A 25,388-nucleotide genomic window follows, 5' to 3' on the forward strand; every position below is an offset into this window, starting at 1 on the left:
AATAGCCATGGTCCGTAGTGAGATGGTGTTTCAGGCGAAGCACGTGTTTAAAGAGGCTAATGGAGCTGCAGATTGAGTGGTCTCTTTTATTGCCAATCATTCGGAGGACCTCCTTTGGGTAGGAGAGGTGGAGTTGTCCAGTACACTCCGTGATGTACTGTTTTTTGACTTTCTTGATTGTATCTGTACACGTTATGCATGATACTTCCATTTTAGCAAACACACACACACACACACACATATATATATATATATATATGTGGATGTGATGATGATTTATCCTGAACGTTTGTTTGAATTAGTGGAGCTAATTTGGCATGCAATTACATGTGGTATGTGCTACGGCATCCCATGGTCCTTAAAGAGTGGCATGACTTCTCATCTTTTGTGCAACAGCTAGGATATTACGATTCGTGCAAGGCTATTGCTTGCATTATATCTCCCATTAGCTAGAAAGCAATGAGAGGGTTGAGGATATGGAAGAGAGAAGGTGGAGGAAGCCTATGGGATTCAAGCTTGAATTAGCTTGAATTTTATGTCGATGTCATGTGGATCGCTTTATATATGGCTAATTCAAGCTTGAATTAAAATTGGATTGAAGCGAGCTTCGGCACAACCTAAGCCTTCTTCAATAAAATCCAACCCTCTATTCTTCATTGCATATCCATAACATGTAACTCATCTTTTATAAATTATGATAACAGTTTGATATTAGCTTTCATATCCGGCATAGTCTCACTTCACGGTTAAAATTAGCCCAACCCGCTAGATTTTGAAATGACTTGATTAAACATCATATATGGATCCAATTTGGGCATGTACTGACCAAATCTCCAACCCAACCTGCAAGTGTAGGGTCGTTTCTCAATAAAATTGAGAAGGGAAAAAATAAAACAAAACAAAAACACACACACGTTTAGATGACGATGTTAGTTTAGAAAAACACATTGTTACATGAGATAAAGGTGCAAAAATGAATACTTTTTCCATTTGGCCTTTATATACAATTTTTAGTCTCCTTCAAGGGAAGTTTTTTGACATTTGATAATTGCCTTTAAATTATTCCCCATTTTGCTCGCTATTTTTTGGGGGTTGGTGGTATAGGGAGTGATAATATACGTAGAAAGACAATTTTGACTTCATAATACGCTTTTACTTTGATATTAAGTTAGGTATTGTAAAATATCATGGAAGTCAATATTGCAGTAATACAAAAACAAAAACAAGAGAGTGGAACAAGCCAAAAGAAAAAGGCTGGATTGTTCGCCTAGGAAACATCAATTAGCTCGCAGCCAATCTCATTTCTAGAAACGACTGTGGCCCTTGTTTCATTAGTTCTTCTCTTCAGATTCTACCACCACAGGAGATTCTGAGATTTTTTTTTTTTTTGCCCCCTCCTACCTTCATTTTTTCCTCCTTTGCTTCGATTCATAGTTAATTGCAAGAATGGAATGGACTAGATCAGTTACTTCACCCAATCAAGAAACAAACAAGCAAATTGCGAAAAATTATGCTAAAATCTTTGAAAAAAATGGCTAGTATATCGAAATTGTGTACATGCTGTATGGTAAGGATGCCAACGATGTCTTATTGTTTGAGAAATGAAGCAATGCTAATCTTATGCCCTCAGTATAAGGCATGGTGCATTCCACAGTGCCCCATTTTGCTGCAAATTGGGTGTAACATATGCTTTATGTGCCCATGAATGTAAGCATTACAACAATTCCCTCTGCTTGTGGATATTATGTATGGTCTTATATGATGCATGGTAATGCCTGCACCTGTATGTATGGATAAATTTCTACAGATTCGTAGGACGTGGTCCATATTGTTTCTCTTGTTATCAAGTCAAGATCTGACTGAAAACATAAGCTGTTGCACAAAATTATCGCAGAACTAGAAAGCAATAATAAAAATTATTGAAGAGATTCCTTGCGGTAATTAGGCATGTTAAATGATAAGGTCAAACTTGACTGTCCTAATTTTGGGAATCGACATGCTTTGTTTATGAATGAATGCGTCTCTGATTGATATCCCTGAATGCAGGTGGCTTGCAGAGATTATCCCCACTCACGACATCTGTGTTCTGAATATCCCTTCAGCATGACGTCTCATGAAAGTTGCTGCCTTCAGGAGTTCAGGGACCACCTCTCTTTGATATATATAGCTCTGAATTACTAATAGGTGCCGTTTGGAAATATAAGGCTCGGCGTCGAGGTTTAAGTTATTATTTTCTATAGGCATTGTTTGTTTTCCTCGTATCAAAGAATTTAATTTTTTTTCTTTTTTCTTAAGTAAGTATTTATACTAGGAGAAGTTCAATTCCTTGCAAGGGCGTTATTGGATACGATGTAATAGAAGGAGAGAGAGCAGAATCCATTTACTTCAGAAATAATGTTTGCAATGTCGTGGAGGGTGGAAAAAAGGGGAGAAGAGCCGAGTTGTAAGATGATCTGACTCGGCTCATTATATGAATAGGATAGTCAAGCTCGAGCTAATCTACATAAGAGTTACTCAGGTTGAATGAGCTCGAGTAGGATTTTCATTGAGCCGAGCGCAAACTTCTATTTGTTTTTGCAAGCTGAAGATGTTGAGGCTCGACTTTGTTGAGTCCAGCGTTGAATGATGTCTGTGCTTTTTTTTTTTCTATCTTCCTAATAGAACAAGCTCGATCGAGCCTGTTATTCAGCTCAGCACAATCTATTCATGATTTATTCAAGAGCAGCTTGTTTCTTTTGCAGTATCTACTGCTCGCCTTCCCCCCATTTTTCTTCGATCATCATGCACAGCAGGTTGACTGAATGCATCATAACTGTTCGTATAATTCATATTAGAATTAATCAAAAAGAAAAAGGAAAAGCTGAGCTTTTGGTTCAGTATTAGGCTATTAGCATCCAATCCACCAGAAAATTAACCAGATGGCGTCTACGGGTTATTCTAATGACATCCATCTGTGACTTTCGTTGAAGACTCCAGTTTACAAGTCCAGGTCTCGTATGAAGACGAGAGGCTTTACCATTAAATCCTGTTAATACCTTCAGCTTCTAAGCTAGTCTTTTACTTTGTGATTTTCTTCTTTTGTTCGCGACTGATATTTTTGCTTGCTTATAACACTCAGTTTTTTGGCTGATTGGTGCAGTGTTATTGCTATGTATGTGATGAAGCTGCTCCCTGCAAGCTTTGGAAGGGACGAAACGGGCACTGCCATGCATCTGATCAAGGTAAGAAATGGAAGGAAATGAGGAAACTCCATGGAACAATTTTTAGCCGCACAGTCAAAACTCATTAAAGTTTGGCAGTCAACTCCACCTTAAGTTGCAGCGCAATAGAAAGGGACATTTTTTGATTAAATTGCCATACCTTTGGTTTCAAAGGATTTTTGTTAGAGTTTTTTGAGGGATAATTATAGCTGGTAAGAACAAGGAGCAAAAGATATTCTTGGTGCAGTTCATCTTTATATGGTGCTCGTATGATCCATATGGAGAAATCCTACTGTGGCCATGCCTTTGGACCAGTTTAACACAATTTGTTCCTGGTAATTAAGCTTGCGTGGTGCAGGTTAATTGGCTCATCAGTCCCATTGACAGGCATGATATTTGTTATGCTTTAAAATAAGTATAACAGATTCCGTCAAAATTAATTATAATTATGCATGATATAATTATATAACATGTCCATCAAAATTAGTCCCGATATCATGATGGATTCCATCGTTCACTGCGCTCGGCCATGCACAGAAAAATTCTTGGCAAGACCAGGTCTACCAGCCGGCCTAAATCGCGTCATCTGTACTATTTTATAGACAACACTTAGTCGCCGTCCTTCTTCTCCGTCCTTCGTTTTGACGAGCGGCCCCTCGGTCTTAGATTACCGCTTTCCTGAGTCTCATCTCCCTCCGAGGTCTCGTGTGTATAACAAACGGTAGCGGGAGCGGAGTGTCCTGAAACTAACCGTCCAAACCTCCTCCCTTGCTCTTTCCCACCTCTCATCATCCCCAGTGCGTATACCATTACCATGGATGCTTCCCGTTTTCACGGTCTTGGGCTTCTACCTATTCTTCTCCTTCTTTTGGTACTCGTCTCCAACCAATGGCTGGCCAAGAAGTCTAAGTCGGCCAAAAGAAGAAACCAGGCTCCTCGGCCGGCCGGCGCGTGGCCCGTCCTTGGCCACCTCCCACTTCTCGGCTCTCACAACAACATCGGCCGGGCGCTAAAAGCGGCGGCGGATGCGGCCGGGCCTGTCTTCGCACTACGGCTGGGCGCGAGGCCAGCACTGGGTGTCAGCACTCGGGAGGCAGCCAAGGAGTGCTTCACCGCCAACGACAAGGCCCTCGCCGGCCGACCCCCGACCGCTGCGAGCAAGCTCATGTGCTACAACAACGCCATGGTGGGCTTCTCGTCCTACGGACCATACTGGCGCCGGATCCGCAAGATCCTGACCCTGGAGCTCCTCTCTCACGCCCGGCTAGGCTCCCTCGCTCACGTCCGGGCCTCGGAGATTCGTGATTTCGCCAGGACCCTCTACGGACTTTGTCGCGACGGCGATGGGGGCCCGGTGAGGGTGGAGATCATCAGCAAGTGGTTCCAGGAGCTGACGTTCAACGTGGTAGTAAGGATGGTGTCGGGGAAGAGGTGCTTGTGTATGGTGCTGTTGATGACGGTGGCAGCAGCGAGGCTCGGAGGTTCACCGGAGCGATGCACCGGATGATGGAGCTCTTGGGAGCGTTTGCGATCTCCGACGTGGTGCCGCTCCTCAAGTGGATGGATTTGGGCGGCTACGAGAGGGCGATGAAGCGCAACGCGGCTGTGATGGACTGCATCATCGGAGGGTGGTTAAGGGAGCACCGAGAGAGGAGGATACAAGGACGGGGTGACGGCATGCAGGACTTCATGGATGTCATGCTGTCGATAATGGAGAAGGAAGGGGAGCTGTTCTCCGACCACGATCCGGATACTGTTATCAAGGCAAATTCCCTGGTACGTTATCCGACAAATTCTGTTTTACCGCAAAGTTCTTAGAACAACAGGTCCCAGTTTTATATTACAAAAGCCTAAAAGAGAGGACTGCAGGGACCCAGGGAGGGTGGTTCCCACCAATCATTTGGGTGGGTCAGTGTCACATAGAAAAATAAAAAAACAAAGGAGGGAGGGTCAACGCAATATCACAGGCAAGTAGATCCTGTCAAAAGTCCGCGATTAAATCCAAAGAACAGAAATTACCAAAAGGTTTTATTTCATCTAGGTGCTGGTACAGGAATAAACACTTCTCTAGAACAGTAAATAGAAGTTATTAACAGTAAACGGTGCTGTATATAGGCTGCTAGCTGAGGAATCTCTTCTCCTAAATCAAGCCCCTAATTAAGGGCAAACAGCTGAAATTAAATAGTCGTGGAAGAAGGCTGGGTTTATAAATTCCGTGGCAGAAGCTAAACCATGGGCGGCAGGCAGTAATCCTTCCAGACTTGGGCCATTTTTTATTCTCTTCCGGCATTTAAGATAGAAGGCACGAATTCCGACGTCAATGATCAGAATGCATACAAATCACCCGCAAATCTAGGGCGGGGGGTCCCGGCTAATTCTTTAAAGCCATCACCATCTCCCGGCTAAAAAAAAGCTTCGGATGATTAAATAACCATGGGACACATTTGGACGCAGGCTCTGATCTCAGCTGGCACGGACACGACAAGCGTGACGATGACCTGGGCCCTGGCCCAAGTGCTGAACCATCCCCGCGTTCTAAAGAAGGCCCAAGAAGAGCTGGACGCCCACGTGGGCATGGGCCGGAACGTGGAGGAGTCGGACGTGGAGAAGCTGGCCTACCTGCAAGCCATCGTGAAGGAAACGCTCCGGCTGTACCCGCCCGGTCCGGTCCTGATCCCCCACCAGGCCATGGAGGACTGCGAGGTGGGCGGCTGCGACGTGCCGGCCGGCACGCAGGTGCTGGTTAACGCATGGGCGATCCAGCGCGATCCACAGGTGTGGCCGGAGCCGTCAGCCTTCCTGCCGGAGAGGTTTCTGACGAGCCACAGGGACGTCGACGTCCGGGGAAGACGCTGGGAGCTCCTGCCGTTCGGGTCGGGCCGGCGGGCGTGTCCGGGGGCGTCGTTCGCGCTGCAGGTCATGCACCTGACGCTCGCCCGCGTAATTCATGGGTTTGATCTGGAGACGCCAACAGGCGGACCTGTGGACATGACGGAGGGCAAGGGTGCGAGCCTACCCAAGGCTACGCCACTGGAAGTCCTCGTCACCCCACGGCTACCTCCGGCGATCTACCAATGAGAGGTTGGTTGAGTGAATGGATGAGGGGAGTTGGTGGCATGGTCATCAGCACATGCATGGCTGCTGCTTGCTTCTTCCTCAGCCGTTTAACAGATACCCATGCATGCATGTTCCTACGTACCGAAAGCACCATGATTAAATATACCAACTTTGATACAAGAATCATTCCTATCAAACTTCTTTGCGTGCCTCCAAAATTTATTTATTTTATTAAACTTGTAATCATCTATTAAGCGTCAAAATTTATCGGCAAGCAACAATTACGAGTCAACTACCCAAACAAACACCCTGGTAAGGCACAACAATAATGAGAGAGGTGGGTCTTGATTCAAATCCGAGCAGTGTCATGGCCCCCGTAATGATATTATAGCACAGTGACTCTCGGTAGGCTCAACTTCTATTCTTTTTCTTTCGGAATATAAGCGTCATGAACTTCTATCGTGCGGTATTCTGCACAAGAGCTGCCAAAGGCCGGGATATAGAAGTCAGCCGTTGGACGGCGAATAATTTAAACGTAGGGACTCGATCGCTGAATTCCAGCCTTCCAAGCTTTTTTAGCTTTGCGCTCTCTCACCTTCTTTGGGCATTTAGTGGGCTAAAACATCACAAGAAATCTACTAGGATCGCGGGATAAATCATGCAATGCCAATGGCCTCTTTCTTGATTTGGATTCCATTTCGACTGGAGTTCTCAATGTATCGGCGGGTGGCCCTCCATCTCATGCACCTTGATTTGGATTCTCTTTTTTTTGAAAATTGACTTTTTTTAACAGCAACAAATAGAAGATTTAAATTCTAAAACATCGATTTAATCAAGTTTTAGAAAAAGAATACGCTGCTATTATTATACTATTAGCTATTGTAACGTGGTACTAGCTAAATCATAGTCCTTAACTAAGCTTGCATATAAAATACCTTGGAGGTTGAGCCTATGACTCGTTCATCTATTTGCATTATTTGCGCTTTTGAAATGAACATAGTTTCTTATTTCAAAAGTCAATGATGTCCCTCTAATTTGCCTGCTTTCTTGCTAAGCTTAGGACAATCTCAAAAGTCTGTTTCTTGGTTGCATGAACTTAATAAGATAGATCTCCCTAGCCGTATACTGGTCATCCTAGTTTAATGACAAAACCCTTCTTTTTTTATAGGGTGAAGTTTTTGGAAAGCAGAAAGAGGAGGAAAAAGAAGGGGAATAAGGAAGGGGTGGAAGGAGGTACATACAGGTTTATATTTTGGTTTGCTGTTTTAGTTCTGGACAACTAGGATAACACAAGAGAAAACATAAACGACTGTGATTACGTGAGAAATAACTATTCTAATTTTGGTTTGATATATATAATCTTAATTTGTAGTTGATGCATTTTCTTGGCTCTCTCTCTCTTGAATAAGAGCTAAAATGGTGTATCTTTGTAAAAATAAAGGGTAGAGAGGCATCAATTACACAACCGTTAATGGGTAATCGTAGGACAATAAGGAATTTCTTTGACCTTATTATTATTGGAAAAAAAATGAAAAAATTGGTGGCGTGCCCAATACATAGAATTAAGAGAGAGAGAGAGAGAGAGAGAGAGAGAGAGCGGGGGGTACAAAGAAGGAGAGAGAAAATTGGAATAAAACGACCTGTAGATAAGAACTTTGAATAAGTTTATCGTAGTTAAAAGAGATATTATGATATCTGTATTGATAAGTTGATTTGCCACGATACAGCTATAACTACTCTAACAAATTTTTATTTTCTTCTAAAGCTTACATCGATGGTAGAAAACACAAGTTGCCGAAGGATATGCTGAAGTCAATGGTATTTTAGATTGATGTCAACTGCAAAACAAAGTTCAATTAATATGTTTTTTTATTAATTTTAGGCTTCTAGCTTTTTTCTCAAAAATTGATTTTTTTTAATATATAATCACTCATAATATACAAAAATATACGCATTATTGGATGTATCTCACAAATAAATAATTGAATAATATCACTGCTTTTGTTGTGCCTAAATTTTGCTTTATGAAAATTAGCATTATGATATAGCATTATATAGTTTAATAAAGTGATGTCAGTTTTACTTTTTGAGCTGTGCCGCTCATATATTTTTATTTTTTTTCTTTCCAGATGTATAAAGTTAGTAGGAACAAACGATAATCCAAGCTTAGAGTTCGCACTAACAAAATTTGTAATTTATAGTAAAATTTTAGTTCTTTAGTTGGTTATAAATATGTAGCTTAGTAATTTTTTGAATATTGAAAATTATGAGTTTCAAATTTATATTTGAATTTAGATGATCTGAACCGATTTTTATTTTATTATTTAATGAATGATAAAATTAAATATTTATTTATTTATTGTTTTATTTAAAAAAGATTTGGAACCTATAAATAATTGTTATGATCTTGGGGCGTGACACTAACCGTGGCCAAAATAACCCTCTACACTCTCCACCCACCTGCCTGCCATTGGTACGACTCTGTCCTTGCTACCACCTATGGCCTCTTATCCACCGACAATCTACACATACGTGAGCCAACGCATGGGATCCTATTCACCCTCCGCACTTTCCCTACCACCCATTTCACCACCCTCTATGTCCTTGTTCTTCATGTGATGATTCGTGCAGACGTGTGTTTAGTCCCATATCGGTTATTTGTTGGATAAATTTTGGGTACTTATACAAGATCAAAGAACCAAAAAAATACCTTTCAGCTAGCCATTTTAGATGAAATTCTGAGTTGTTACACTCCATTTTCTCTCATTCTTTGCGCTTCTCAGAAAGAGAGCTCCCTCTCTAGCCCCCAAGCCCAAGTAGGAGAGTAGAGCTGGGGAAACACGGCCATGGGAGTTGGTCTTCTTTTCTTTCCTTTTCCTAACTTTTTGCCCTTTTCTTTGTAAGACTAAGAAGCTCACGTGGAAGTTCCATATATTATCTGTGGAGGGAAATCTCTTGTATTTGCAGCGATGTCAGGTTTTTTTTGAATGCTATCCGTCATACATGGTGCAACAGCAAGAACACTTTTTCTTTTTCTTTTTTTCCTGCGAGGTTTCTTGATGCATCTTATTCAGAACTACCGGCTTTTGAAGCTAGTAGGATTCTTATCACGAGACCACAAGTTCAAGTCACCTCATTCATGAAGAATCTTAGGCTTAGGGTTTTGTCATATGAAATGAGAAAGAATACAACTCAAACAGAGACTTCAAAACCCTAGCACTCCAAAGATTAGCAGAAAAATAAACCAAGAACCAAGACACCGTGAGCAGAAGGAACTCATGAAGAAGATGATGATCCAAGCCACATAGATATGCTTGAAATCTACAAATCTTTTCGCAAATACAGATTCTAATATGTAAGAGACAGCAGAATCCTTTGTGGGACTAAAATTGTAACGTGAGATCCCTGAAGAGTAGTGCATTTACCTTATACATAGTATAACTAAACTTTTACCAAACTACCTAATTCCTATTTCCCTTTACAAGTTGTTTGGGTGTTACAATAATTATAATTGTAGTCTTGTACTTTGCATAGACTTTGGTACCTATTTTGGGGCTTACAATGCGAAGAAACAACAATGCCTTCAAGACCCTATCATGCACTGCTTGTAAAAAAAGCGCTGTATCAAAGGCGAAGATTAACTGCAACCACAAATTTGTGAAGAATCTATATGGATGATGGTCCTGCCGCTAAAGCTCGACAGACCTGAAACCTCAGGTGAATTCATCAATGTGCATGGCTTCGCTGCTATACTGGCGGCTTGAAACGCAAGGGCATACCAAAAATACTAGACCGAATCAGAACACTAAACAAATGGCCTGGCACCAAATCTACCACAATGTGCAGTCCCCAGCGGCAGACATGCCTGTGTAATCAATTGGATCAGAACTGTCAATTCTTGGACTAGGCTGCAGATGGTTCACAGATCTAAGCCTTTTCAGTTAACACATCTACTCACGTCCAAGACTTGAAATAGGTGTCAATGGCTCAAACAACTTCCTGCCCAAACCCGACCCCTATCTGCAGTCAACTGTTGTTTGTTGGTAGATTCTAACCCTAGATAGTTTTATGTAGGTAACTATACATTTGCAAAGTTTTAGAGTTCACCCTTTCGAAGGCATATGCCAGGTAAAGTTTTATCAAGAAGACCACATATGAAGGAATGCATATCAAATTAAACTGAATCCACAGACAATCTTGAGACATGATACAGCTTAGCCATTCAACAATTTTACAGTTGCTGGCTAACCTGTCAGTTTTTTTCCTATTTCTTGAATGAGTTCTGACAAATAATGAGAGCAGATCAATTGGCAGGGATGGAATCAAGGCAAATTCTCACCCAACTGATTTTTAATAAGTCTGAATGTACCTTTGCAGCTTTTAACAATGAAGCCGCTCTGAATAAATCAATGATTAAGTCTAGTACCATTAATTGCAGGGGCAGTTCCTCTGATCATCTTGACATAGGAGGCATAGTCACTGTAGTGCATGGTGTACAGGGTGCTCTGATAGCGGGTGACACGGAGTCGCCTGCGAAGCGACTCAGTGATGACTCCATTGTAACCAGCTTTCCTCATCAATGAGTCAATGGTTTCTGTTTTTGCCCAACCTGTTTCAAAAGGGGAAAAGAAAAGGTCTCCGTCATACCGATATAAAGCATATTCTGAAGATAAAACCACCACGCCCTTTATCTTATGAAGCCCTCTGTGCGAACAATTATGTTCAGAAGATGGAAAAACACATGAAAGAGCATTAGATATAGAATAATGCATCAGTAAGCATCTCATATCTCCCTACATGAAAGAGCAATTTTCCTGTAATCCTTCAATTTCATGGTTCCAGAGAGTCACCTAGGCCATTATCTATTATGGCATTTGACCACAATTCATGACGGACTAACACTTGAACACTAGAACTGGAAGTTGATGTACAGGTTTGTGCAAATTTGAACTGATTTTCAGATGCTCTGAACTTCTAGAGAGAAGCACTATTTCAATAGTTCATATGAAAATAAAGGGAAAACTGAGGAGAGCAAACAAATAATACACAATGTACCTTCATGGGCAGCAACCTCGGGCAAGTAAGTTGCACTACGCCTTGTGTTGTAATCTGGGTCAGTAAATTCAATAATTAAGCCATGCTTTCCAATCTGCAAAATAGAAACTGCTCAGTTGTAATCATTAGAAATACTCTAGCTGCTTTAGACAGTGATTGGTGTGAACATGGGAACACATGGGTTGATGGAGAAGGAAAAAAGAAAAAGAAAAAAACAATAGTAATTTGTTTAAGCAAACAAGTAATACAGCATGCTGCAAGGCAACCTCTGAAAAGCACAGAAATCAGACAACTACTGATTTTGCCTCTTGCTGCAATCAGAAACAAAAAGCTACATTCTCTTAGCTTTGCAGTTAGTTTTAAAGATCCTACCATGCCATTATTTTTATCAATGGTCAAATCCTTTAAAAACAGATTTTTTTTTTGATCTCATATCTAACAATGCCTCGACCAGATCATCCTTTCTATCTTTTCCTCCCCAGTAAAATCTTGAGGGTGTTTCAATGCCTCAGAATACAACAGAATAACTAGCAGGCCAGTGCATTAGAATCTAGCAGGAAACTAGAAGGTAATAAGGTTTAGAAAGAGAAGCAGAAGATAAATATTGGGTCATTATAAATCGCCTTTCAAAATGATATTGGTGTCTCATTGAAAGATGAAGTTTAAAATTTCTTTTGCATGCAAACAGCTTATACCTACCACCCATGCCCCTAGCTAATATGTTGTGCATACCACATCAAACACAAGAGAAGCAGCAAACCTCCCAATCAAGGTAATGGAGAGCAGATTCATAATCAGTCAGAATAGATACTGTGCATTCCAAATATGGCAATTCTTTAGCTTGTATAGGAGGAAAGCGCCGGTCCCTCAGAGCACTGCAAGAAGACAGAAAATCCATTACCTGAAGGAATTAAAAGACATATTATACATATACCTTTACTCCCTGTGACCACCTCAGAAAGACAGAAATCAACTACAGGAAAAATAAAACGCTCTCCTTGGAAAATCCAGAATCTTACATTTAACACAAATTAAGGAAATTTCCTTTGCACAATGAAAAGGTGGAGTTATTACCCAGAAGTTAACAGAATTAAAACTAAATCATAACATACTATAACCTGTCACCATCACAATTCATCAAGAAGCAGAAAAGTCACTAGCACTGGCTTTGAGCAGTCATACTAGGAGCGGAACACTTGCTCAAACAAAATGGAATCAGCACTAGTAAAACACTATTCAACTATGTCATCTAAACCACAATCAGCCAAGCCTTCAAGCATCAAAATGAAGTCAGTTTTGTAGAAGAAATCCAAGTAGAACACCGAGTAGATTTTCACAACCACTTGACAACATGTTGCGGACCATTTAAGAATTTCTGCTGAATTCTTGGCCACGATAACTTTCGGAAAAGAAGAGCTTGCCATGAATCTAAAAGTCTACTAGGCAGGCAGCAAAGAAGTCCTTGCTCACAAATGTCATCTATGTTTTGTTTCCTTGCCCAACTTTCCTGAACCTTCAACTTAATTTCAAACCTCTCTCCTTACAGGAACCTTAATGTCTAGAAACTCTTAAAACCGTACAAACTCAATTAACTCTTCATCATTATCCTGTACCAGCATATCCAAAACTTCCAGTAGTATACCAATTTCTAAATTTTCCTTAACATAATCATGAAATCACTTTCATTGTCATCTACAATCAACTAATGCACGTGCGCCCACTTCACTGTTCAACATCAGGTCCAAACATTATTGGTCTAACAACTGTATCATAAAAATATATAGTTGGACACATATGAAGAACATCTACACATCATATTTTCTTTGAAGATGTCAGGCATATTGACATTCATCTCTTATTATAGTAGATTCAATAAAACAAAATTAATGAAGGCCATCAATTTTAATTGAGGACTTCAAAAAAAAATTCTAATTCCTATTACTTGTCTTGATCATTGCTGTACCATGCTTTACCTAAAACCTCATAATTTGGTTTATAAGTTTTATACCATAAAAGTACAACTTACATCTTTACTACAATGGAAAAGTGTTGTTTATCAAGTTCATTACAATTATGAATGATGGAATGAAAGCCACTGATCAAATGCTCCAAACTCTTGAATAAACCACGTGCATTTCATGTGCCCAGCACCGTTTCTTTTTTTAACCTCCATATATCAGCACAACACAATTTCTTCAATTATTCTAATTTTCCTAGCAAGATGTCGTTGGATAAGCTTAGTTGTCACAGCTGATGGGTTAGCTGTTCTAGAAAGGATAAAGTAAACTATGACGCCAACTGCTGCCATAACAGGCAAAATAATGTGTTTGATTAAAGCTCTAACAAGCAGAGCCCTGGGCATATGGTGTAAAAGCCATCTAGTTGGATTCCAAATATTATTCATGCAACGACAACAGACAAAAAGCACTAAAGATTGCCAGTTTTTTAGTGTCTGCAACATTTGTCATCGGCATATTTCTAGCATGTAATGAAGACCATATACTAGCAAACTTTTATCCTGCAAAAAGATTCTCATCCCTGTCTTTGTTCACAAAGTTTCAATGCAGCTCCAGATATTGAGAGCAAAAGAAAAACAATACTCATTCCTTTACCACTACGAAAAGACAACCTTTTTAGAGATCCACCACATAAGGTATGAAATCTTACATCAGTGATACAGTTGTCAACTGATCAATCTACCTATTTCTAAACCTGTATAGCAAACCACATGCCATACACAAACCTAATAAATGTGGCTGTATGAAGTTTCCTAGCCTATGATCTATTATGAAAAGTGTCGACACATTGATGAGCAGTCAGAAGTAGGGGTAAAGGTAGTTTGAATAATATCCGTTTTGATTCATTTTCATATCCGAATTTATCTGGATATGGATAGAAATTTGAGCATCCAATTAATATCCATATTCATAAGAAAAACGAATATGGATATAGATAGACAACCATCCAATCCGTATCCTAATATCCAATTCTATTTGTAATTCTATTTAATTTTATATAATACCCATGAACTTCTAAGAAAAATAAATGCCTATATTAATATGATATTGACTTAATTTACCTTCCACTTAGTAATATCTCTAATTCTATAATCACAAAATTTAGTTATCTGACTTATATCTATATTTATATACATACTTTCACTATCTGATTTGTACCAGTATCGGTTTAAAACAAATATGGATATGAAATTGCATCTAACTAATATCCGTATTCTGATAAGTATTCGTTAAACAAAACAAATATGGATATGGATATACTGGTACCCGATCTATATCTGATTTGGTTTCAGCCCTAGTCAGAAGCTATTTGAATTAGACCTCCTCTTCCTAAATGATTGGTATTTAGAACTTATTTCACCAATCAAATTTTCATCAAGAACTTTCAATGTCACAATCATAAGGCATTTGAAACATAGCTTCATCAGCCAACAAAGGTACAGGTGCAAGCACTTCTCTTATATGTCATTGAGGGAAAAAGAACTATAAGAACTAATAAATCTATTATTGGCACGATTAGAGAACATGACAGTGCTGGCTTACCCCCCCTACAAACTAACAGAACTACTAATGCATAATTAGAGAATTCGATATCTAAAACAATATCATTTTATCTACTGATTTTGCAATTTTTGGGTTCAATGAACCAAATTCATCGAAATTGTGACATATCTATCAGTATGATTTGATAAGACCACTCTAGTGCCATGAATAAGTTTTAAGCATCAACGTACAAGTTTTACATTATTCATCAGTAGGAAAGTAACAGAATTTAAGAGAATGGTCAATTTCTTCTCTTGTTCCCAGCATTAGACAGTTTATATGGTTTCTTATCAATTTGGAAGTTCTGTATAAACAACACCCATACAGTTCTGAGGGAAAGATTAAAATTTATTCAGCCTAGATACGAGAATATCATTTTCAATAATGAATAATACAAATATTTCATGTGATATGGCATATATATAGACCCAGAAATATGTGTAGAGCAGTTTATTCATCAACCAATACACGCATCATAAGTCAGATAATTATCGCTGCATTAAAATGACGTGCTAATGCTAACTGATGCAATACAAGCATAGATGCATATGATTGTCATGATTTCCTGTGTTTATAACCTGGAAATTAAAAATAATCAAATTCAGAACTGAGCAGTCCAGGCTTTTGCATTACATCAAATTCTTGTTCCGAAGATAATTACGTTGATGGTGCTAGATTTGAATCATCAATTTAGAGGCTTTTAGTTAAGTGTTAAAATTTAGAATAAGAATCACAACAAGGTTATCATCCTTCCAATATCACCATGCACAAAATCAGAAACTTCCGGATGGTATCTATGTAAAACAAAATACCTAGTTAATGCGTAGTCCCTAAAACCATTTATCAAGCAACGGGCTTCTAAAGTTCCAATACATCCACGCAGACGCGGCTCCCCACCATTGACTGCTTTCTTCCAAGTTACAAACAATGGGCTGAAATCAGAAACATATCAATGTAAGAGCAGAGCAATACTACAAATATATCCATAGAGAACTACAGCATACAAATAAAACTTCAAAGACTTCAGCCTAGTATAACGGCAATTTCAGATGTGAAAGACCCATCACCTTACTATTGAATCGATGAAATTCATAATAAGCCTTAATTCACAATGGGTGATGATATTTCCAAAGGGAACATAAATCATTGATCAACAAATTATCACAGTAGTCAAATTATCACAGATCCTTCCTTTTTTCGTACATTACAAATTTGATGGCATTCGATCAACGTAACTTTATAATCATTAAAGACACATTACAGCATTTGTAAGCAAACTGCCTTAATCCAATCAGCACAAAGAAAACAGAAACTAAAGCCATCAATATTAGATGTAAAGGACACATATAGGGCGAACAGGAACCTCTAACCATGACAGAAAAACCAAAAGAATAAATAAAAAAGATAAAGTATAAAAAACATCAAAAAGGAAAATTAGTACCAACAGCACCATAAGAAGGGAAGAAGAATCATGTGCCAATGTTTAATTTTAAGAACAACATGAGACACGGACCCATACCTGGCTATTTATCTAACATTTAAAGAAAGTGATTAAGGTATATATGTTTTTTTTTAAAAAAAAAACACTTTTCAAAGAAAACAAACCTCAAATACCAATCCTTCACTCAACAAAACCCAAGAAGAAATTTTTAATCCTCATATCCGTAAGAGAACCTAAAACCAAAAAGATCTACCAATTTAGAATCGAGAAAAGAAAGCAATCCTTTAATGCATAAGCAATCAGAGCATAATCCAGCGATCATCAGTCCTTTATTATTGTTTTAAACCATCAAAAGCGTTTTTCCAACGTTTTATAGCTCGACTGAAGGCCAGCGGGCAATCAAACCACTAGAACACCAGAAACTCCGAAGGTGAAGAAGAAAACAAACAAAAATCCCTCCAAGGTTCCTTTTCTCCTACAAGGAAGTGAGGTTAAACGCCATAAAATTCCACAATAACACGAGAAACGATAATCGGAACCAAGGAGACGAATCGGAGGAGGGCGATCCTTACTGCTGGCCTTCTTCGAAAGCCGGGGGAGGCGCCTGGTCGCTATTGTAGTGGGCGACAAGGGTGTCGAAGCAGTACACCGCCATTTCCCGATTCGCGGACACCATCTTGGAGCGCGAGAAATCGTGCTTCTTCTAAGGATCGGAGACCGGCGCCGGAGAGCAACGATCTCCGAGGATCGGATGGAGGAATGGAGAAGGGAAGGGCGGGCCGCCTCCCTCTCTCTAGGGCTCGTAGAGGAGAAAAGAATCGGGGGAGAAGAAACTCCACGCTTGGGGTTATATAATATCCGAGCCTCCTCGTTGGGGATAACCGAGAGAGAGAATGCATAGAAGGAGAAAAGGGCAGAAGCAATTGGGAACGTCTCCGAATAGGACTCCAATGGCTCCGGCGAGTTTTTTTTTTCAAAAAACTAATTAACTGTCTTACCTAAATTACCCCTCTAATTTATTCTTTTTAAAAAAAAAATAATTAGAATTTTTAGACAAACAAAAATGCTAAACACTTTTTTTAATATAAAAATTATTTAGCCAAAATAACTTAATATTTAACCGAATTAATAAAGAATAAATATTATAAATTGCTCTTCATCTCTCCCTTTACAAAGTTTCGAAAGTATCTTTTGCGTTCTTATTATGTTGTAACGTTAAAAAAAATTATGTAACTGGATAAATTGAATAAGTAAAATTTATTTCAGATTTATAAGCAAGGCAACTAAACGGGCTTACAGTATTGCCCAGTTAGCGCAAGGGTAATATGGTAAATTAGAATTGGGATTAGAAAAGAGGATTGGGTGAGGTTGGGCCAAACAGCTGTACACTGTTCTGGAGCAATTAAAAAGCGACACGTAGTGGATGAGAGTAAATTTCGGCACTTGCGTGAACAATATTGCCGATTTGGGGACAGATGGCGTTCGTATATGCTCGCATCAGATGATATGCTTCTCCGGGGAGATCATGAGAGCGTTACTTGGACCTAAGAGAAGCGATGGTTGGTCCCCACAAGAAAGGGAGGGGAGAACTAAACCGTCGTGACATAGGCTAATGGCATCCAGAACAGAATAAGGGCCCACCTGGAAAGCAAGGAGGGAAACGTGCTCGAATGGTTAGCGCTAATAAAGCTATTATTTACCCCACGACCCTTTTCCTTCTTTTTTTTTTTTTCTTTCTTCCTTCAAAAGTAGCTCTCTTAATTGGAACAAGAAACCAACTAATGACATGAACAAGTCTAGAGGTTGCTATTGGCCCAAATGCTTTTAAAGATCTCTTGAAATTGATGTGACGAAACATGCGAATGGACCTAACATTTTAATTTGTAAAATAAGCAATTTTTCAAGGATAATTGTCAAAAAAAAGAACAGTCCAAAAGTTGCATAGGCGTTTGCCTTTCCGGCAGTAAGAAAAGAGGAAAAAGTTTCTTTAAATGGAATAATGGATGGGTACTCAGAGTTTTTTTTTTTTTTTCTCACAGTGGGTATAGCTAAGCAGTTGCATTTGAGCTAATGTTTTAAACTATTTGACGCAAATTTAATTAAGAACACTTATCATTGTTCAAAACAAAAAAAAGAAAAAAAAAATGGAGGACCGGTTTGAGTCTTGAGGTTCCGGTCTTAAAAGTGGTATTTATTTCGACGGATGCATTCTAGGCGGTGGTAGAAGAAGTGGTACAAGCTTCGTTATTAGAGGCGAAGATAGTTGTTGCTGGCGTATGTCAGATTTTTAACATATCTGTTTCGAGGGTAGAGCTAAGGGCAGCTTAGGCTGGTCCGTGTCATGCCCGACGTATTCTACGGGTCAGCGCAGTCCTGCTCAAAGGTAATTCGGCAAGATTATTAAGTCGATCCAAGGGGGCACCGGCAGCATGGTTGGATACTATCCCTTCTTCGAAATATTCGGGCCATGGTAGATGGAGACGTCATTTTCCAGACCAAGCATGTTTATAAAGAGGTCAATGAAGCTATAGATTGGGTGGCCTCGTATGTGGCTGACCACTCTAAGGGTCTCATGGGTTGGTGAGGAGGAATTGCTTACACTCCGTGACTTATAATACCCAAAAGAGGGGGGAAAATGAGGGGAAAAAAACCTAGTTAGAACTTACCGATAGTGATGATTAAAGCCTGGTGCAATTTGATCCACTTTTCATCCATATCAGCATTACTAGCTTTGAACAGGCTATAAGAGAGAAGCACATCGACAAAGCTACCTTGATTTGCTCCGTAGAGAATATATCGCAGTTCAGAAGCAACTGCGATTGTTTACATGAAAGTGAGATACTTCAGAAGGTACCAAATTTAAGATTTCAACTTCGCTCCCAGCATACAGAACTTTATGATGATAACCACAAATATAAAAGCTGAATGCCGCCGAATCTCAAGACTAAAGGAAATTACAATGCAAAATACTTCCAGCCACATTTGAATTCATGTTGTACCAACATCAAAAAGCAGAATGAAGGTTAAAAAGGGTTGATTGGGTTGGTGATTTTGAGTGCAGGGTGGGGAGACTAAATGAGTATAACATAGTGTTTGAAAAAAAGTTATTCATCAGCATTCCACAACGAGTTGGAGGACAGGTTCCCCCCTTACACAGCAATTCTGTTAATTCCTTTATTTACCAAGTCCAGCGCAATTCAGGAGCAAAAAATGCATCAACTACTGCACCTGGTTCTAAACAACTAAACGAACTAGGATACAATACCGAACTCTTGAATTTCTGTCTGGAGAATTAGAATGCTACATATCAGGAGGAAGATATGTTCTAGTTATCAGCAAAGAATAATCTGTCAACAGGTTTATGACTGATTGCAAGAGGTGACAGGATCAGAGACACTCATATATAAAATCCCTGCTCCACACTTCAATTCAAGATCTGCAATTGATGGCAGGGACTGTACCAGTATCTAACCTGTATAGTCCCGTATCCTACCATGCCTGTCGACAATCGATACGCATATATGTATCGTTAGATACCAGTATAGCATTTTTTTTTTCTTTTATGTTTTTGAGGATTCTTTTAAGCCCTATGGACGTTTAAAATGGAAGAATAAGAGAAAGGAAAGAAAGACAGGCAAAGAAGAAGAGGCAAAAAGAAAGGAAAGGAAGAAGAAAGTCGCAGACAACAAATTTTCTGCTCAGATGAAAAGATCCATAGTTTGGTTAGTAATGGTTCATGCATTTTTTAAAGTTGAAGTATCTTTTTTTCTTGACAAAAGGGGGAACTTAAATTGGAAGTATCTTGCCTCCCCAGTCTCACAGAATGAGATTCCTAGAATAGACTGAACTGGAGGAAGCCACGAAATGGCCAAGTTACTCATAAGATTTTTTTTTTTCCATGCCTCGAAATTTAAGGACAAGATTGCATATAATAGGAAGCACCTAGTGTGGTTGTGGGATCTTGAGAAACTCTAAACTTATATAGTAAATAGTTTTTAGAACATGGTGTCAGACAACTAAGAAAACTTTCACTTTCTTACAAAGTTCTTTTCTTTCAAGTACACATCTGACTCAAGCATATCAAGCCATATTCTCACTAATAGGTGTTTCACTTAGTAGCTGAAATATCTGTATAACCTTTACCACAAACAAACGAGGATGTAAATTTCAAAGAACATTTCCGACACGAATGAAATACCTGAACAGAAACAACAGACAAGTTCTTTACTTTCAGATCAGAAGTGTATAACAAGCAATCTTGCAACAAAAACAATTGATGCCAAGGGAATGCAGAATAGCATTTGCTACTTAAAATTTGAAGGGGACATACATAAGAAACTAAAGGCAAAAGGCCTATCAGAAATCATCATAACATCTATCAATGCATGATATAACTGATGCAGTACCAGCAATAAGCACCATTTCTGCAAGCATCATTGCAGGCTTTCTGGATAGTTTCAACTGTATGAAGTAGTTCGAATAAATAACCTTCTATGACAGGTACACTTGTCTTTGAGACTATGTCAGCTTAGAATGGATCATGGTCAACAGTTGATGAAGCGGCCTGTGAAAACAGCAAGATAAAAGCATTAATGGTGGTCAACAAGCGAGGGCCAACAATCAGATAAATCATGCCAAGGCTACTACGAATTGATGTGTAACAACACTTAAGGAGAACCTCATAAGCATAACAGGAACTAAGACCGACCAATCGATAACAAAACTTAAGACCAACTAGTCGATCAACAGAAAACTACATTATATATTGCAGCTAACTAGCTATAGCTATCTAAAAATGTTACAGAGATGGATATAAACTCATATCCACTACTTGTACATTCTTTATCACTTTTGTTGCATTGCTTTCTTACGGCGATGACAGATCTTGACAACTTGCATTTCTAGAAGGAAAGAGCCACAATGACTTTTGATGCTTAAGTCAAAATGTCATGGTCATAGTTATTTCTTCTCTAACCATGGTAGTGGTTGTTATCATTATACTGTATCATAATGCAATTGATGCGTTGAGAAAATGTTATAGAGTAGATCAATAGCCTATTAAAAGTTGATTAAGAGATTATCCATCTCTAATAATCATTATGTTGGTTATCAAGTACTGCATGCACTCAGGATTGGTTGGTTGCCATGTATGTCGGTTTCAGTGCTATTATTATTGATGGGGTGGATGGTCTGCTCCTATTCTAATTGATCTTGGTTTAGTTCATTCATATTACTCTTAGCACATGGTTTATTATAAAGTTTATGCTCATGTTGGAGCAAAAACTATAATCTTACCTTCCTATAACCAAAGAGGATCAGGTATTATGTAAGTTATGGATCATATTGTTTAGTTTAGGCATGTGTTAACACTTACCAATTAGAAGATTAGGTAACAAACTTCTCTAAAAATTTTATTGGCACACAAACATAAAAAAACAATTCATCTTTTACTTTTTCATTTGCATATATTCCGTCTGAAAACAACTTCATCTCCATATCTTCCATCTCTCTTTCTTCATATGCATCATTTATGATCTTTTTAAGAGGTTATCCTCTAAATGATAAAAGTTAACTAGCCACAAAAGTGATCGAGTATCAGTTGATTGTCTATGAAGCATCCCATGTTTGCTCACCTAAATATACTTACATTATTAGCACACTGGCACTGCCGATGCCAGTTGATCTAGAGAGCCCTATAATTAATGCATTAGTTCTTAACCTAGTATACAGAATCTAGAAGAACATGCATACACACTAAACAAAGAAATCCAAGACAAGCAAATAAAAAGGCTTGTAATGAAGACTCAAAAGGGAACGTTGACTAGATATTTTATTTTTCTGTATCGATATAAAATGACTGTATCATTCTCCTTTACTGTGTTCACAAGATCCATAGATATGGACATGCCAACTAGTAGAGAAACAACCTCAACCTCGAGAGATTATCCTTATTCCATTATACCTGTTTCTTTAAAATTGGATGGTACTTTCAAAAGGGAGACAGAAATTCTTTACCAAAGGATAACAACATATTGGCATCGCTACCATTTAAACAAAATTCTGCACTTCTGATAGTTAAATGATAAGATGGAAAGAAATCAAATTACAGTGTCCAACATTATAGGGCTTCAGTTCACATGTATTAACTCTGCATAATCTACAAAAGACCATCTCACCACAATGCTTTCATAGTAATACTGAAAGATATATTGTACAAAAGTATACAGAAGACTAAAGTTATAGTCACTTATGATAATACAAACTGGAAAAGAGTTAACCTGAAACGCAAGCATAGTGCATTTGGCATCTGGAGTAGTGAGAACAATCACTGTCCCAGTTGTTCCATGCTTGACAGGTCTCGAGAGAAAATTGACATTTGGCCGATGCAGTTTTGCTCTGAATACAAGAAAAGACCTCTGAATCTTTCTGTATATCCCATGAACTACAGTAGACATGTGAGTGCAATAATTGATTATTCTTCCAACATCATTTTACTAAACCACCAGTAGAAAGGACAGGTTGGTGAAGAGAATGCAGGAATAACTTTCAGTAGTCATACATTCTGATAACTCTGTAAAACAGGATGAAGAATAGAAGATGGCTTGATTTGAAATCATGTTCAATGCTATTAACTGTCTCCTATGCTTCCAGTGGCAATTTGGGCTTCATGGATTTCAAGAATAGCTAATCCGATTCAAAATTTAATAAATGAAATAGATAACTCAGATATAAATGAGTTCGAAAGGACTTCTGCCTTTTTTTTTCAAAAAAAAAAGAGGACATCATTACATATGAATCACATTAAAAACAGGTCATATTGATAGTCAGCAGTCCAGGCAATACCCATGCATGAAAATGAATCCTTGTGCAGTCTTTTGATGAGATGGGATGAAGGGTAATATTAATCATATATTTTAGATAAAAGTCAAATCTCAACCCAACAATTTCATAGATTAAAACAAGAACTTCTCTTCAAAAGACTATAAGATATTTGGTAGAAATCTTGGGAACCCAATATCAGTAAAATCAGGAATTAGAGATACACAATACAGCCAGTTATTTTTCATAACCACCAAAACTTGGCATTAAACAATGGCAAACTCACAATATTCAGAAAGGAACCATTGCAAATATCTTATAGACCTTTACAAGTATCATTGCTCGGTCTCTGCTTTACCTGTAAGAACCACCCGGTGAATCACTGCCCAAGCTGCCAGCCATGGCGACGTTTAAGACAGGACCACTGATAGGCTATTTACCATGTGTTGCCAAAGCCACCAATGTATTCGAGAGCGAACCTCCAGAAGCAGCCACCCATAGCCCACAACGCCCTGCCCCTCTCCTCGTGATCAGCAACTTTCCTCGTGCCTTTCTCTATCCCCACTCTCTTTAGGAATTAATCATTAACCATGCCAGAAAAATCCACCTAGCGGAGTTAAACGCAAAAGATGCAAGCAAACTCAAAAAGAAACAAAACTTCGGGATTAACAGATAAAGACTCAGGACATCTGGCGAACAAAAAAACACAAAAGTCATCAATCCAAGCTAGCGAAGGGTAGCGGCTTTATGAACCGTTGCCGCTGATAACTGACTGGTCCTAAGCACCACAACGAGAAGTGCAACGACACTAGAGAGCTCGGTGATTAGCTGCTCTGATTGGAATTGAAGAAGGCGAGCGGTGTTTGATCGTTGCAACTGAGATCTTCGTCAGATAGTAGCACTCCGACCTAAAATAGCACAGAGCATAGAAGTCCTTTGGCCGAAATGTATCTAGTAGAAGACCCTCCGATGCCTAAGTTAGTGTAGTAATCATGGAACAGAAGGAGGTCGTCTTTTTGCCTCTTAGGGCATTTGCTCTCTCTCATTTTGTGTATGTCCGGTGGAGAAGCCTACCTACCAACAGAAAATTAGGGCATGTGGGTCGACCATAAATGACTGGCTTGAGTACGGCTTGTACATCAGACGTGAATACTTCGCACACGGATGACGTCTTGCCTGTTGCATTGGTGGGGATCTCAATGATCATGGGGTCTCCCGATAAGGATGCGGCTAATTATGAGAAGCTCATGATATGCAAACTCAGCGGTATGGGACTGGGCCCGCCCAATCTCTAGATCTATCACGTGTTGTCACCAAAGCATGTTTTAGCGGGTTAGACTTTCTGGTGAGCATAGCCAGTTTTTCATGAATAAATGGTCATAGGGATCGTCTTTACCCCCACTAAACCATATGGAATAAATAATTTATCTTTATTTTGACAACGCAATTTGTTCACTCCACCCCACGGATACGAGAGAGAGGGAAAATTAGGCGTGCCCCAACCAAGCACGCGTGATCGCTTCCTATCTCCGATGTCTATTGCATGCTCTCTTTTGGCTAAAGCGTTTGGAACTCTTTTTTTTTTTTTTTTTTTTTTTTTTTTTTTTTTTTTTTTTTTTTTTTTTTGTTGTTGCTGAAAACGGATATTTCATACAATACGTGTACGAATACATCCAAGAAAATCAAAATAAAGCAACTCGCGGAGCGCATGTGGCAGCTCCTCCTCCCCCGACCAAAGGGTATACCCTGAGTGATGAGCCGCATGGGCCGCCACCCAATCGGCTGCCCCATTAGCTTCTCTAAATACATGTTGAGCCTGAAAGGCTCGCTCATCTCCCATCATGCTCCCTATGTCGCGGATCAAAGGGTGGTCTGTACCATCACCCGTCGCCCCCCTCCGAATCCATCCGATGACCGTGGTGGAGTCGCCCTCCAAAATGATCGACCTGGCTCGCAGGATCATCCTCGCATGGCGCACGCCCGCCCAGGCTGCTCGAAGCTCTGCCTCCGGAACCGACGTATCGAACAGCTGGCAGCCACCTGCTGCAACTACCCTGGAGTGCGGGCCTCGTATAACAAAGCCCGCACCACCCCGCGCACCGCCGTCCAACACCGACCCGTCAAAATTGACCTTGAGGAAACTCGGGGGTGGGGGCTCCCAGGTGAAAAACACCATATGGTGGGCTGCCGAAGCAGAGGGGGGGCCCTAGGTGTCCCGAGCTGTCAAAGGTCTGTCTGAAGAGGTGGTGGGTACAA

The 25,388-nt window shown here is 39.5% G+C and overlaps 2 protein-coding genes and 1 long non-coding RNA gene across 3 annotated transcripts; 1 reads left to right on the plus strand and 2 right to left on the minus strand.

Annotated features, from left to right (window-relative positions):
* Positions 1–4,014: 4,014 nt before the first annotated feature.
* Positions 4,015–6,278, plus strand: LOC103704746 (xanthotoxin 5-hydroxylase CYP82C4-like). Its single transcript, XM_039126965.1, has 3 exons — positions 4,015–4,631; positions 4,667–4,976; positions 5,655–6,278. The coding sequence occupies exons 1-3, from the start codon at positions 4,015–4,017 to the stop codon at positions 6,276–6,278; spliced, it is 1,551 nt and encodes a 516-aa protein (XP_038982893.1).
* Positions 6,279–10,412: 4,134 nt separating this feature from the next.
* Positions 10,413–17,231, minus strand: LOC103704694 (uncharacterized protein At2g38710). Its single transcript, XM_008788098.4, has 5 exons — positions 16,886–17,231; positions 15,685–15,804; positions 12,073–12,187; positions 11,313–11,406; positions 10,413–10,866 (listed from the first exon to the last, which is right to left on the minus strand). Exons 1-5 carry the CDS (start codon positions 16,987–16,989, stop codon positions 10,664–10,666), a joined length of 636 nt encoding a protein of 211 aa, XP_008786320.1. The 5' UTR covers positions 16,990–17,231; the 3' UTR covers positions 10,413–10,663.
* Positions 17,232–20,514: 3,283 nt separating this feature from the next.
* LOC103704695 lies at positions 20,515–24,040 on the minus strand. The gene is made up of 3 exons (XR_603662.4): positions 23,491–24,040; positions 22,592–22,709; positions 20,515–20,877 (listed from the first exon to the last, which is right to left on the minus strand). It is a non-coding gene; the product is annotated as an uncharacterized LOC103704695 (long non-coding RNA).
* Between the last annotated feature and the right edge of the window lie 1,348 nt (positions 24,041–25,388).

Source organism: Phoenix dactylifera, chromosome 5, assembly GCF_009389715.1.
Source record: "Phoenix dactylifera cultivar Barhee BC4 chromosome 5, palm_55x_up_171113_PBpolish2nd_filt_p, whole genome shotgun sequence".
Taxonomy (NCBI): Eukaryota; Viridiplantae; Streptophyta; class Magnoliopsida; order Arecales; family Arecaceae; genus Phoenix; species Phoenix dactylifera.